The sequence below is a fragment of the Henckelia pumila genome, chromosome 2 (genome assembly GCF_033568475.1).
Source record: "Henckelia pumila isolate YLH828 chromosome 2, ASM3356847v2, whole genome shotgun sequence".
Classification (NCBI taxonomy): domain Eukaryota; kingdom Viridiplantae; phylum Streptophyta; class Magnoliopsida; order Lamiales; family Gesneriaceae; genus Henckelia; species Henckelia pumila.
The window spans coordinates 81458389-81472805 of record NC_133121.1 but is presented as its reverse complement, the minus strand read 5'-3'; the positions used below and the strand labels follow the sequence as shown (position 1 = coordinate 81472805).

The 14417-nt window shown below is 33.0% G+C and overlaps 2 protein-coding genes across 2 annotated transcripts; one reads left to right on the top strand and one right to left on the bottom strand.

The window, feature by feature from the left end:
* Positions 1-2089: 2089 nt before the first annotated feature.
* Positions 2090-4597, top strand: LOC140881489 (lysine histidine transporter 2-like). The gene is made up of 7 exons (XM_073286846.1): positions 2090-2323; positions 2816-3196; positions 3274-3670; positions 3748-3853; positions 3949-4040; positions 4150-4218; positions 4328-4597. The coding sequence occupies exons 1-7, from the start codon at positions 2154-2156 to the stop codon at positions 4424-4426; spliced, it is 1314 nt and encodes a 437-aa protein (XP_073142947.1). The 5' UTR covers positions 2090-2153; the 3' UTR covers positions 4427-4597.
* A 2404-nt stretch (positions 4598-7001) lies between these two features.
* On the bottom strand, positions 7002-12430 carry LOC140880994 (transcription factor GTE10-like). Its single transcript, XM_073285931.1, has 11 exons — positions 12319-12430; positions 10378-11955; positions 10208-10256; positions 9976-10098; positions 8452-8525; positions 8237-8297; positions 8080-8154; positions 7886-8001; positions 7717-7783; positions 7456-7586; positions 7002-7367 (listed from the first exon to the last, which is right to left on the bottom strand). The coding sequence occupies exons 2-11, from the start codon at positions 11707-11709 to the stop codon at positions 7098-7100; spliced, it is 2298 nt and encodes a 765-aa protein (XP_073142032.1). The 5' UTR covers positions 11710-11955; positions 12319-12430; the 3' UTR covers positions 7002-7097.
* Between the last annotated feature and the right edge of the window lie 1987 nt (positions 12431-14417).

Sequence of the window (14417 nt, the reverse complement as noted above, 5' to 3'; positions counted from 1 at the left end):
ACTAAATATTATTTTTATCTAAACATTTGAATTTTTTTTTGACGAACTAAACGTACATTTGAATTTTTAGTTTGTCATATTATTCTGAAGAGTAAAAATAACATGAAAATTTGTTAGCATAAATTTATATATATATATATATATATATATATATATATATATGCATATAGTGCGTGTGAAAGATAAGATAAGTTAGATTTAAATATTTATATTAAGATAATATTTATTCTAATTTTGTGGATACTTAATGGATGGATCGTTCCAAAAAGAAACAGATATTTTTGGGGCATACGCGTTTTTGACAGATGCAGATATTCTGTTTTTTTCCCCCAACAATCTGTAAACAATAAAAAAAATATTTAGGAAACAATATATAATAAATTTGTCGAAATTTTCTTTTTGAGTAATCATTCATTAAATATATCCAAAACATAGGATGTAGCATTTGATATTTTCGAGATATAGATTTCGAAATCTAACTCACTTAATCATCATATCTTATTCATAAATCTGTTATAAACTGTGTCACTAGACTTGATTAATACTTTAAATAAATTACTAATAGTGTTAATCACACTCCAAATTTTATTTTTATTATACTAGTTGACAAAATTACCTTTATTTATGACTTTCTAAATACATATAAAATTTTGTTTGACCTTCCAAACATATATTTTGCATTCATTATAAAAATTATTATGTTTAAATCATTCATATTTTTATTCTAGACTAGATAGATATAATCAAACGATAAAATTTTAACAATTCACTTGCAAAAATATTTATATATTTTATGTTTATCTTGAATTTTACAAAATATTATAAAATTTTGGTTAAATAAAATTAAATATTAACTATTATCTAAATTGTATAATTTGATTCGGTTATATGATGATAATCTCCATTATTAATTTTAAGAATATATATTATATTATTTCAATTCATTAAATATTTGAAAATTTGACCAGAAAATAGATTGAAGTTCCGAAAAGATATTTTTTATTTTTATTTTGTTCAAAAAAAGTATTCATTTACTTTTATTTATTGAAATATTTACTTAAATTTATTACATAGAAATAAATTATTCTGATTATTATAATTTTAATTATTTTATTTTATTGGTTTCCAAATCAAGTGATTACACAATATTATATAATTTATACTGAAACTAATATTACAAATTCACGACATATTTATAAAGAAATAAAAATAAATATTATATTCTACATTTTTAATATACTATAGTATTATTAAAAAATTAAATTAGATAAATAAAAAAATTCTCCGAATTCAATCAATATGATGATAAATTATATTTGTAACGGGTTTACAATATAATTTTTTTCCTATTTTGAAGATTAGTTTTAAAATTTTCTCTAAAATTAATTGATTGTTTATTTATTTGTTTATTAATTATACAAGTAAGTTAGTTTATATTAGGTATGTGTTTAAATTTTAGAATTATTTGGAAATTTACTAAACAATAAGAAAGAATAATATTGTCAATATATAATAAAAAATTAAAGCGGAGTGTGATTAGTATTTTTTGGAGTGTAAATAACACTCTCCTTTTATGTGAGAAAATGTCATATGCACTAGCACTATTATTTAGGAGAAACTGTTAATATATATATATATATATATATTTACTTTTCTATTATTTTTTACGATAACAAATGCTTCTCTTGGATAATTAAAACAAATGCATGCTTGTCTGTTAATACTAATTTTCCGAATACAATCCGTTGGAAAGATTTCGTCCCGATACAACTGCTTCTCTATTAATACTACTGGATAATTAAATTAAAAAAAAAGTCAAAACTAATTTTCCAAATAGAATCTGTTGGAAAGATTTTCTCCCTTTTTGAACGATACAACTGCTTCTCTATTAATACTACTGGATAATTAAATTAAAAACAAAATCAAAACTAATTTCCAATCTATTAATACTACTGGATAATTAAATTAAAAAAAAAAATCAAAACTAATTTCCAAAAACATTCTGTTGGAAAAGATTTCTGGCAAAATTCTTTTTATATACCGTCCAAAAACATTCTGTTGGAAAAGATTTCTCAAATTCTCTTATATATACCGATAGACATCCTAATTAGTCTCATTATTAATAACTTTTCTCTTTAAAAAAAAAGAAAAAAATGGCAGCAGTGGAATCGAGTGGCAAAAAGAAAGAGAAAGATTTGAACGAATGGCTTCCAGTGACGTCCTCCAGGAACGGGAAATGGTGGTACTCTACTTTTCACAATGTCACGGCCATGGTTGGCGCCGGTGTGCTCGGTCTTCCCTACGCCATGTCCGAACTCGGGTGGTACGTACGTTCCTGAATATTATTATTATTTGATTTAACAAACATATATAAACTTTTTTGTAAGGGAAATTAATTGGATTTTTGTGAGCTTTATATATAAGTTTTTGACGTGCAAATTTAATTTGTTATTTTGAGTATAGCTTTGTTATTTTGAGTATAGCCGGTAATTAATTGTGTGTTAATTCATACTGAATGCTTGTTTAATTTTCACGGAAATGTTTTGGCTTTTGTTCTCTAAATTTTTCTTTTAAAAAAAAATGAAAAAGAAAAAAATTCTTAATTTGATGTTTGGAAAATTTTTTGATCCTTGTGTAACTGTGTTATATTTTTTAGTAAATAAGTTTTACTACTCTTACGACATGTTGGAAAACCTACTGCATTTGTCCCCAAAATTAAATGCCATCGAATTATTTTGAGTCAATAATATTTTTCAAATTTTTTTTTAATGAAATTCAATTTAATATTTGAACATCTAATCCCTATTTTTATTAGGGGACCGGGCGTTACCGTCATGGTTTTGTCATGGATCATCACTCTTTACACTCTTTGGCAAATGGTGGAAATGCATGAAATGGTTCCTGGTAAACGCTTTGATCGATACCACGAGCTAGGCCAGCATGCTTTTGGCCAGAAGCTCGGCCTCTGGGTGGTGGTGCCGCAACAGCTCATGGTGGAAGTTGGTGTCAACATTGTTTATATGATCACCGGCGGCAAGTCGCTCAAGAAAATACACGACATTGTCCGTCCCAATCAGTCGATTCGACTCACGTATTTCATAATGATATTTGGCTCCGTCCATTTCTTCCTCTCCCATCTCCCCAATTTCAACTCTATTAGTGGGATCTCTTTAGCAGCGGCAATTATGTCTGTCGGGTATGACGAGTTAGACTTATAATTTTATTTATTTATTATAAAATGATTTTCACAAATACATGAAATATTCATTGCAGATATTCAACCATAGCTTGGGTAGCTTCAGTGCATAAAGGGATCGGCGAGGGCGAGGTAAAATATGTAGCTCGTGGATCGAACAACTCAGAAAGGTTGTTTGGATTTTTTAGTGCATTAGGAGACGTAGCCTTTGCTTTTGCTGGGCACAATGTTGTGTTAGAAATCCAGGCCACTATCCCTTCCACACCAGAAAAACCATCCAAAAAACCCATGATGAAAGGAGTTATCATCGCCTATATCGTTGTGGCTTTGTGCTATTTTCCGGTAGCATTTCTCGGCTATGCTGTATTCGGAAGAAACGTAGAAGACAACATCCTTATATCACTAGAAAAACCTGTATGGCTTATCATTGCAGCCAACATATTCGTTGTCATCCATGTTATTGGTAGTTATCAGGTATAAATTTTAATCTTGATATTAGATTTTTTTTTTTTTGATATAATAGAGTATATAATACATTTGCGAGTTCGTAGGTTTTTGCTATGGGTGTATTTGATATGGTAGAATCATTCTTGGTGAAGAAAATGAAGTTCAACCCAACACGACTTTTACGTATTGTCACTCGTACAATCTACGTAGGTGCGTGATCAATTTACGGCTATAAAATGAACTTATGAAATTTAAAAATTATATCTATCATTTGATCTAAAATATATGTTTTACCCACATTACAGCTGTCACTATGGGTTTGGCAATTTCGTTTCCTTTCTTTGGTGGACTTCTAGGATTCTTTGGAGGTTTTGCTTTTGCTCCAACTACATACTATGTAAGCAGCTCAAAATCTTGTTTCGTTCTAGATTTTTAATTTGAAAAACAATAGTATAAACTTTACGATATCAATTTGAAAAATAGTTAATCTTGATATTGTCTTGCAGCTTCCTTGTATTATATGGCTTGCAGTGCACAAACCTAAAAGATTTAGTTTATCTTGGTGCATCAATTGGGTACGTATATATAAGTATATACATCAAATTTTTACTCTTTACGGCTGTTTTTGGTGTTATTTTTGGTTAGGAATTTCAAACTATTTATAATCATTTTAAATTTTTTCAGATATGTATTGTGGTCGGAGTTCTATTGATGATTTTAGCTCCAATTGGTGCATTGAGGATGATCATATTACAAGCTAAAGACTATAAGTTCTTCTCCTAAAATAGGAATATTTTATACACTTCTAAAGTCATTAATTTTCGTCATAACTATTTTGATTTGCTTTCCTAGTCTGAAATTCTTTTGGTTGACTTTTGTGGACATTGCAGTATATTTTTATCTTTTTAAACTAAAATTTTAAAGCGTCATACTAATTATTAAAAATTAATAAATATATTCTTGAATTAGTTAATGTGTATGTGAGGAAGGGTTTTCAAAAAACAATACCAAATGTATTATTTTCATAAAACATTTCTATCAACTACTCAAAAAATAATATTTAATGTATTTCTGTCTCGGAATGTGTTGTTATTATTAATTATGATCATTGAGATTTTAAAAATTTTAGATAGATTAATAGTGATTTTAGGTGGTTGGTAGACATAAACTTTCGAGCTGTTAAGTGTATTACAAATGAATCCTAATCATGTATATATAAATAAAAGTTGCCTTGGATCATCTTAATCTAGTGGTGAAGGTTAACTTTCCAAAATATTTCACACTATCGGTCAAAATTTTTTTTTCCAAAAAATATTTTGGTTTCTGCAATTTTTCCAAAATAAAGTTTGATTGGACCAAAATTTAATTTGCCTGGTATTTTAGAATTCTTATATTTACATTCTACAAATTACAAGAAACTTTTATAATAGTGTAGATAATCATCGCAGATTTTAGATCTTTCTATGTGAATTAAGAATGTTCAAGTCTTGTACAACATATTCAAGACCATTTCGTATGAACTTAGGGTATGATTGATACGTTGGAAATGAATAAAGTAGGCATGAAATCAACTTTGGAATAAAATAAGATTGAAAATGAAATGGTTGTTTAGGAATGAAATGGTTGTTATATTCCATTTCAACGGATAGTAGCAGTAGAAATGAAAAAAAGAATGAAATGAAATTATTTTTAATAATAAAATTATATTTTAACTACATATATCAAAATAATAGTTATTCATACACTTTTTATTAATATCATTATTATTGATAATGTATTAATTATTATAAAATTATCATTATATAGTTTAATTAAATCTAAATTTATATTTATATTTTTATAATTATAATTATAATAATTATTTTATTATAATAATAAAATGTAATTATAATAATATTTTTACTAATGTAATTATTATTATTATTTATTATTTTCGAAATAATATTAAATAATATTAATATTTTTATTAATACTTTTATAAATAATAATGATAAATAATTAAATCATAATACTATGAAATAGTAATAAAAAGTTATTATTATTAATATAATAATAAATAATAATATAACTATTTTTGTATATATTATAATATATTATTATAATAATTTTTATAATTATATAAGTTAATACTAGTTTAGATAATCTAAAAATGGAAAAAATTTGTATAAAACATGGAAATGAGAGGTGAGAATGACCATTCTCATCCATAATGAATGGAATGACTATTACCATTGTCATGTCAAACCCTTGTATAAGTATAGAGAATGAATTGCGAATGTTCATTCCATTCCCACCTCATTCTCTCATACTTAGCATGTCCTTATAATTTTCAAGTCTCTCATTTTTCGATTATTCTAGAACATTCATTTGTCTTCAATAGAATTATAGATCACTCGAGAGAGTTCTGAACTCCACCAAAACCTCTATTGGAGTTTCATTTGCAGAAATTTTATCATGGTGTCATACCGTTATACTATGCTAAGAAAACGTACAATTAGTTCTTTGTGAAAATCATACATAATAAAATAAACAGGTTAATAATATTAATTTTCTCCATTATACAATGGAATTATTTTATAACACGATGTATAATAATATCATTATAATCCTGAATCGGGGATCTTTGACTTCACCTCGACGTGTTTTTATTGTTGCTACGAAAAAAGTACATTGGAAGTTGATTTTAATTTTAATCTTTTTCAACTACATGTGATATTGAGTTATGCAACATGTACAACAAAATTTTACAACAATTCTAACATCATAAAAAATTCAATACAAAAATTCTATTTATAATGTAATATCAAAATCTCAAAATATAATTGTTGTAAATATCGTTGTACAATGAACTATCTTACCATTATTCTCGCCGTTGGTTGAATATGAAATTCTTATGTAAAACGGGTATCATATAAATTAGAGGTGAGCAAAAGTCGAACTGAGCCGAAGTCGAAATTCTAGATTTGATTTGGTTTTTAATTATGAAAGGTCTGGTTTTGCTAAATATACGGATATAATACAGTTTGCAGAAAATAATTTTACTTGGAATCCTATTCTCATGCTACACATAAAGCATGCAATGTTACAAATCTGCACCCAGAACCAGAAACAACCTATGTGCAACTGCATTCGCAGATAAATTTATAAATCCTCTCTACATTACCAATCGATCGGGCACACACATGCATGAAGATAGACGTCGTGCCAATCAACAAAATTGATCTCTCATGAAAAAATTGCGAGAGATTGACCCGGTAACAAATCATGTGAAGCGGAAAATTAAGCCCCAACTCCTGTCGTTGCAGAAAGAAACAGAAACAAGGACACACATTTGCCTTATATGCATTGCCAACACAGATTTTCATCAAATTCAAGGAAGATGGTTTTTGATATATATCGAGCTTAGTTCAAATTCACTTCTCGAGTGACCTCTTGACAAATTCGAAAAATTCGATCAATCAATCTCTCCTTCTTCTGGATCGTTTGGGATATCAGCGACGCTGTGAGGTTCGATTTCTTCTTCCTCTTCATCGTTCTTCATGTACAATCCTAGTTGTTCCAACGGATTACAACTTGCCTGAAATTTGAAACTACCATGGCAGTTTTCAGAATTTTCAGGGCTCTCCTCCGAAAAGTTCTGCAGGTGCTCATCAGGGGCAGCCCTAAACATTTCGAGATCTTCCATGAACCGGCAACTCTCATTGATTTCAACAGTCTGCTCCATCTGTTGAGAGCTCAAGGATTAAATAAAGGAAAACGGAACAGTGGATGTTCCTTAATTTTTCACATTAAGAGGAAATCTCTACTATTACCTTCTGCAGAGCCTGACGTGCAGCTTCCCTCTCAAGTTCTATTTTCTTTCTAGCTTCTGCAGCAGCTTCTGCTTCAGCTTTTCTTCGAGCCAATTCTGCAGCCTTAGCTTCAGCTTGCAAGCGTGCTTTCTCTGATAACACAAAACTCCACAACACCATTTCATGAGCAAAGTTAATGATAACATTTCAATTTCATGCACCGAGCAAGAATACAACTCAAATCACATATATTCATCAGCAGAATTGTTTTTTGACTCAGACCTTCTCTTCTACGCCTCTCAAGCTCCTCCCTCTCAAGCTTTAGCTTCTCAGGATCTGGTCTCTCTCCCTGAAAATTTTTAGCTGTTACTATTAGTAATACTGCATAGCTGGAGATGGATGGAATGCAGCAGGCTGCAATTTCACAAATCAACTAAATCTGTATGCATACTTTTTCAATGGAATTCTCTTGGGCTTTAATAATAATGTCAGCAAATCGGCTTCTCAGTATAGCTGCACGATAAAGCTTATCAGGGGAGACTTGCCTCTCTGGTGGAGCACTCTCCCCTAAAATTATACAGCCGGTTGGTGAGATGATGCTGCACTGTAATAGCATACATTTCCTCATGGTTTTTCATTGCTTACCCTCTTGCAGAAAAATAGGCTCGGCATGTGAAGATCTTAAATGTAAGTTATGCTCAGTTTTCCTGTCCGAAAAATCTGCAGATAACTCAAAATATATGTCAAACTCAGAATGAAAACAGAGCTTATTGAAAAATTCTTCAAAACCCAAAAGGACTACCTCCATTGTTGGGAAAACCAATGTTAGTTTCCTTCTCGTCTGCACTAACTTCTAAATTTTCCTGGCATCATGATGGAAAGGAAGAAAATAAGAGTCACAGGCCAATGAAAGTTCAAAAGGTAACTGCATCATTATGGCAGTTACAAGAAACAATAACAAAAGGAAAACAGAAGGAGAAGGAAGCTATTGGAATACACAGGGAACTGAAAACTAACATTAGCAGTACTCGAAGGAATCACTTCGTTGGCAACATTTAATTCATCAGGAGCAGAACTTTCAGAATCTGTATCTGAATAAACAGCAAACCTAGAGACATTAGATTCAAAAATAATAGACTCAATTCTTGCTCAGACTTGAACTCACGTCCCAAGGCATGCATAGTATTTTTCTTCATTCTAGGTTATCAAGAAAAACTGCAATGTGTTTCATATGGTTTTTAAGATGTGTACAATGTTATGGTCCTTCAAATAAGAAAAATATAATTAGAAACTAGAAAGTAATGGAATGGAAATGAAGGGAATATCTACCATCTCCGAAACAGAACACTGTTAAGACAAAAAATGGCAAACTTTCAACAGGATAGATTTAAATGCTGTCCCATTAAAAATCATTTTTTGAAACATGTCTCAATCAGATACCGAATCAGAAAGTTACTCGACAGTTGCAGGTAAAGCTATGAATTGCTAAATAGCATATAGCAAACAACTCTTCTTAACATGACAAGGGCCGTAATATCTTTTTAACATTGTTAAAAGAAAATCAACAGTGTCGAAATTCAGCATTCCACAAGTCCAGTGATCTGGTCCAAAATATCTCGAAGGTGGTTAAACACGTGGTGGTTAAAGTTGAAAATAACTGGAACCCATAATATGCAACATGATTAGCAAATAAAAGTCCAACAAAGTCACTCGCGATGCTTTATATTAGTCACATATTTAATTGGTTTAACTCATTTATTCTCATACTTAATTGGTTTTCAGCAGTCCACGAGTCCCGTGACTGGTCCAAAATATCTCGAAAGCGGTTAAACACGTGGTGGTTACAGTTGAGAAAAACTGGCACCCATAATATGCAAAATAGAAGTCCAACAAAGTCACTCGCAATGCTTTATATTCGTCTCATATTTAATTGGTTTTACTCTTTTCTTCTCATATTTAATTGGTTTTCAGCATTCCACGAATCCGGTGATCTGGTCCAAAATATCTCGAAGGTGGTTAAAGTTGCAAAAAACTGGCACCCATAAATATGCAACAGGATTAGCAAATAAAAGTCCAAAAGCGTCACTGGTGATGCTTTATATTCTTCTCGTATTTAATTGGTTTTACTCCTTTCTTTCACCTACTAGTCTATGCTCAAAGCTTTAGTACCATTAACAAGATTCTCTCTTGCCATGCTAGGGATGTAACCGTTTTTATCATATTAAAAAGGTCTTTGAGCACTTGGATACAAGAGAGAGAGAGTGTGTGTACTTTGTCAAACTCTCAATGCAAGTTCCTAGCATGAAGGTATATTAAAATGCTGCAGATGTTAATTAATTAATTTCAAATTACAGACACACCAACATTCAGTGCTATAAAAGATATCCGGTCTGAAGGGAAATTATGATATCTATAATCCATGATACATTCAAACACAGAAGGGCAAACATTGAAATTTCACATGACACTGAACAATATATAATAAAAACTTATAAACTGATGAGATAAAACAGTGCATAAAGGGTTCATAATAGCACAAACCACTGGATGAGGAGCCTTGCTCACTACTGGAGCTTCTTGAATTACTGTATCTACTGACATCAGTTCTCGCAGCATCCTTATCAATCCCCCTTGCAGGAGAACCAGACAAAGGTGGCCCGTTGTCTGATATTTGTTAGGGAAAGCAAATGAAGAAAACAATGATGTTAAGCTAAGAAAATAAGACAGCTAAACTCCACAACAAAATGCAACTTTGTCCCAGAAGAAAAATTACCCTTGCAAGGCTGTACGGATAAATCACTAAATCCCGAATGGTTATACATCTGTAATGGTACACTTAAGAGTGGTCAAGAACAAATCAAATGCATTCATTCAGGAGATAATTATAAGTGCATGAGATTATAAAACTTGTATCCAGATGAAAAAGCACTTATACGCAAGCACCTCAATTTCACACGGCTCTACTTTTTCCTTAATTTTCTGTTTCTGTAGTAGATAAGCGTCCAGAAGCTTCCTCAACATGAATAGGGTCTCATCACTAAGAGTATCAATGTCAATTTCAATCTCATCTTCATTCACTTGATTCCCATTCATCGTACTCTCTTTCAAGAAGTCAATTATACTGTCGGGCAGTTCTGCCAACAAGTCCTCCAACTCTGCACCCAATTTTTGTTTCTCGAGATTACTCATTAATGGCCTAGCAATCTCTTGATTGACCTGGTTTTTGAAAGAATTGGTTTTTTGCTTCTTAGAAGGTGGCATGTGCTGTTCAATAATAACACTGGATTTTGAAACCCTGGATTCACTTGCAGCGGCTGGAATTTTCTTCTCAATTGCTTTCCACCTCATTTCAAAGAATCTACTGAGTTCCTCAGCCATACAATGGACTTCAGTCCCCCGTGAATTATAAGTAAAAGCATTTTCGAAGGTAAGCCTCACATCTGCTGCAAACTCCATTGTATTGGAATACTGGTTAGTGCGTAACTTGCCTTTTATTGTACCCAAATCCATAGGATGCTTGATAACACTGCGATAATCCGGTATATTCAGTTTTACGACATCAACAGGCTCATTGAAAACCCATGCATGCTTTTGTGACATCAAACGATTTAACAATGTCTCACACTGTTTCATCAACATAATGCATTTAGTATTCTGCGTTGCACCCTGCTTTGTTATCTCAATTCTTCCAGATTCCACAGGTCCACCTCTCGCACGAAAACCGTTTTTACCAGTAGGGGCCTTTTTCTTCCCTGATGGTATAACCATTTCATTCATAGACAATGGCTTTTTTGCCTCCACAGCAGTTCTAACTGGCCCACGTTCGTGAACATGGTTGTCAGTTTTGGGTCCATACACCATGGCACCTATTCCATACGAACCTATCTTCATTTGAAGCATCCTAACTTTTTCAAGATCATTTTTCAACCTCACCTCCAAATCCTTCCTCTCCGAACTTGACATATTAGACACCGACAAAACCTGCATCTGCAGACCAAACCTATCACAAGTATCCACATTCAAGCTAATGCATTTTCTTTTTGTTGGAGTAGAGGAGTCCTCCGAGGCAGTGAACTCCCCAGCAACCTGACCTGAGCTACCAAAGCCTTCTGATTCAGCCATTGCCTCCACTGGTTGCCGATAATCTGGCACAGGCCTGGAGGAATAACCATTGGAAAATTTCCATGCATTCCCATTCATGTCAGCTGACAGAGTATTTCGAAGCTTCTTTGATTCCCTCTGCCCAGAGTAATCTACTGGAATAGTAGGTGCCATAAATTTCAACCCCACACATCAGCTCTTCTTCATACACAAGTTCTCCTCGAAATGCCAGAAAAAAAAAAAAAAAAGCTTCCAAATAGAATTCAAGCTATATTTCGCTCGGTGCCAACGAGAGACCAAGCTTTAGGACTCCACAAAGTAAAATAATTTGAAATTCAAAACGCGAAACTTGAAAAGGTTTTCGTTTCCCAATCACCCTACACTGATAAATTTCATATCCCCCAAAGCTTACTCGAAATCCTGCTCAAATGCAAGATAAACAGCAAAAGATTAATCAAATCAAAACAAACCACACGCCACTACCAAGCCCTAAATCCAACTATCTTAGTTTGACCCCCAGGACACCAAACATCACAACGAAGCCCTAGAATGCAAAAAACCAAGAAAAAATGCCACCCAATCGCAAAAGCTGGGGTTCAGAACAGAGATCAAACAACGTAGTCGGGCTGAAATAGTGTACGAAATAAGTGCTCTTGGGTCCGACAGATATCGCATGAAACAAAAGAAAGAAACCCCGAAAAAAAAAACCTAGAAATTAGGAAATCTATAGATACAAAAAAAAAAAAAAACAATTTGTACAGAGAGAAGATGGAGAGTGCTTACGATTTTGGAGTTGGGATCTGTGATGCGCTCAGGCCTCCGTGGATCGCCGCAAACTTTAAAACGCGATGTTGGATCCAATCTCGCCGTTGATCTGATTGCGGCTTAATCCAACGGATACCGTCGATTGCGTCAAATGATTCCCGAATCTAAATTGCCTAATAAAATAAAATAAAATAAAATAAAGTTCTAGTCCATAAAAAAATAGGGTAAATGATTTAAAAATCCCTACCAACCCTTCAAACTTTATCTTAACTCCCTAACCACAATTTTCTTTATTTCAACTCCCTAGTGGTCCCCATTTTTGAATTAAATATTATTTAGCAACTAATCCTTTGTACGTGACATCGTTAACCTATCGAACCAGTCCCGGCCATGCAAGATTATCAGTTACGCAAAATTTCCAGCCGATATACTCCGAATTAGGGTCCAACATGCTTCCGTAAGATGAAATAAATTTAAATACCTCTTTGACCAAAATGTCGTCGGGTCATACCTGCCGAGTTTTACGAAGTGCTCCTCACTCCAACCACGCAGTCGCAACAGATGGTTTCTGCACAAGCTCCTTCAACGACACCCAGCACAGCCTTAATTCGTTTTCTACCTTAATGCGTATGGTATATAAATTTAATTATAAAATATGAGCATGAAAGAACAAGAGGCTTTAAAGAAATTATTCAGACATGATATTATTACATAAATCAACTCCTTTGAAGAGGATAAGACAACTTGTTTAGCTACTCATAGTAGCCTTGTTCTTGTAATACATAAAGAAAACTTAATACAATAGAAAGAGAAATATTACAACAATTTATTTGTAAGAAAACTGAAGGGAATGATCGATATTTTCAGCTTCCTTGAATGCTTGTATTTATAGCTGAGGTTCCACTCGTTTCATCGAGAAACTTCAGGGAATCTTACAGCTATCTTCTATTTATTTATGTCATTATTGATGACATCTTTTACTAGTGGAGGAGGCAGCTGTCTAGTATTTTTTTATGTCATTATTGATGACATCTTTTACTAGTGGAGGAATCACATGCCTGCCACTTTCTTTTGGCTTTATTCTCCTCACATGCCTGCTTTATTGTTGTCGGGGCATCTTTTGCTTTTGAAGTAGGCCCCTGTGAAAACGCATCTTTGGTGGTCCTTGTCCACCTTTGCTTGTCTCGGAAAAATCTTTTCGATCCGTTCGGGGTCTGAAGTTTTTTCTGAATTCTGGCTCCTTCTGGTTGGGACACTCTGGGCAGATGTTCTCTGACCATCTTTCGATATGAGCCATGTTACAAAATTTTCGGCGAGTCTCTTTACTCCCCGGCTTCCATAAAAAGTTTCTCTTCTTTTCGAAGAGTTCTTCCGCAAAAGCCGTAGTTTTTCCTGTCATTGTGTTTAACAGGAATGATCCGTTCACATAATTCTGATAAAATTTGAACGAAAACTTGACCTTGTCCATCTCGGTGAGACAAACCCAAATACCCCATGCCCTTCTGGTTGAGATTTCATTTTCTCCAAAAGTGGACACTAATGGTATTTCCTCAGGAATAGGGTCCTTAATGAATCTTTGATTATTCATGTCAGGTCTCCTTAGCTTGATGAAATGAAAGGGTTCATGTGATCCTTTCCCTGTTGGTTCTGGAGCTGCACTAAAGAAATATAATTCAAGCACATCTCCTCTGGACAAATGGTCATTATTTGGCCATGTTTCTTGGACTGCTTCCTGAATCCATTTGGGTAACTGTGATATCTCCGGGAATCTTAGTGACGTTGTATAAACTGAGGCCAAGGCTCCAAATTCATACCAAAGCTTTACATCCTTAGGATTGACATTGTTTTTTAGCCATACCCTTGGATATATCCCTGCAACATCAACCCTGCAAGTGTTAGGGTTAATTGCACTTCTTGTACTTAATTTCTCCCACCTCTGTTGATAAACCTGAAATGGAGAAATAATAGCTGGATTAGTATCGATCTTAGATTTGCCCTTGTCAGTGTTGGGCCTAAGATTGATCTCTTCCTCTTTTACCCCAGAGGTGGAGGGTTGACTTGATGAGGAATCCTCATCAATTGTTGCTTCATCTAGATCATCAAAAGCTGATGATAGA

Excerpts from the sequence above, each read along its gene's own strand:
- LOC140881489 (XM_073286846.1), top strand. The coding sequence starts at position 2,154 with ATGGCAGCAGTGGAATCGAGTGGCAAAAAGAAAGAGAAAGATTTGAAC. Across the intron at positions 3,197-3,273 it reads GCGGCAATTATGTCTGTCGG|ATATTCAACCATAGCTTGGG; the intron begins GTATGACGAGTT and ends TATTCATTGCAG. Across the intron at positions 4,041-4,149 it reads TTGCTCCAACTACATACTAT|CTTCCTTGTATTATATGGCT; the intron begins GTAAGCAGCTCA and ends ATTGTCTTGCAG.
- LOC140880994 (XM_073285931.1), bottom strand. The coding sequence starts at position 11,709 with ATGGCACCTACTATTCCAGTAGATTACTCTGGGCAGAGGGAATCAAAG. Across the intron at positions 8,002-8,079 it reads GCCTATTTTTCTGCAAGAGG|GGGAGAGTGCTCCACCAGAG; the intron begins GTAAGCAATGAA and ends GTATAATTTTAG. Across the intron at positions 7,587-7,716 it reads TGAGAGGCGTAGAAGAGAAG|AGAAAGCACGCTTGCAAGCT; the intron begins GTCTGAGTCAAA and ends TTGTGTTATCAG.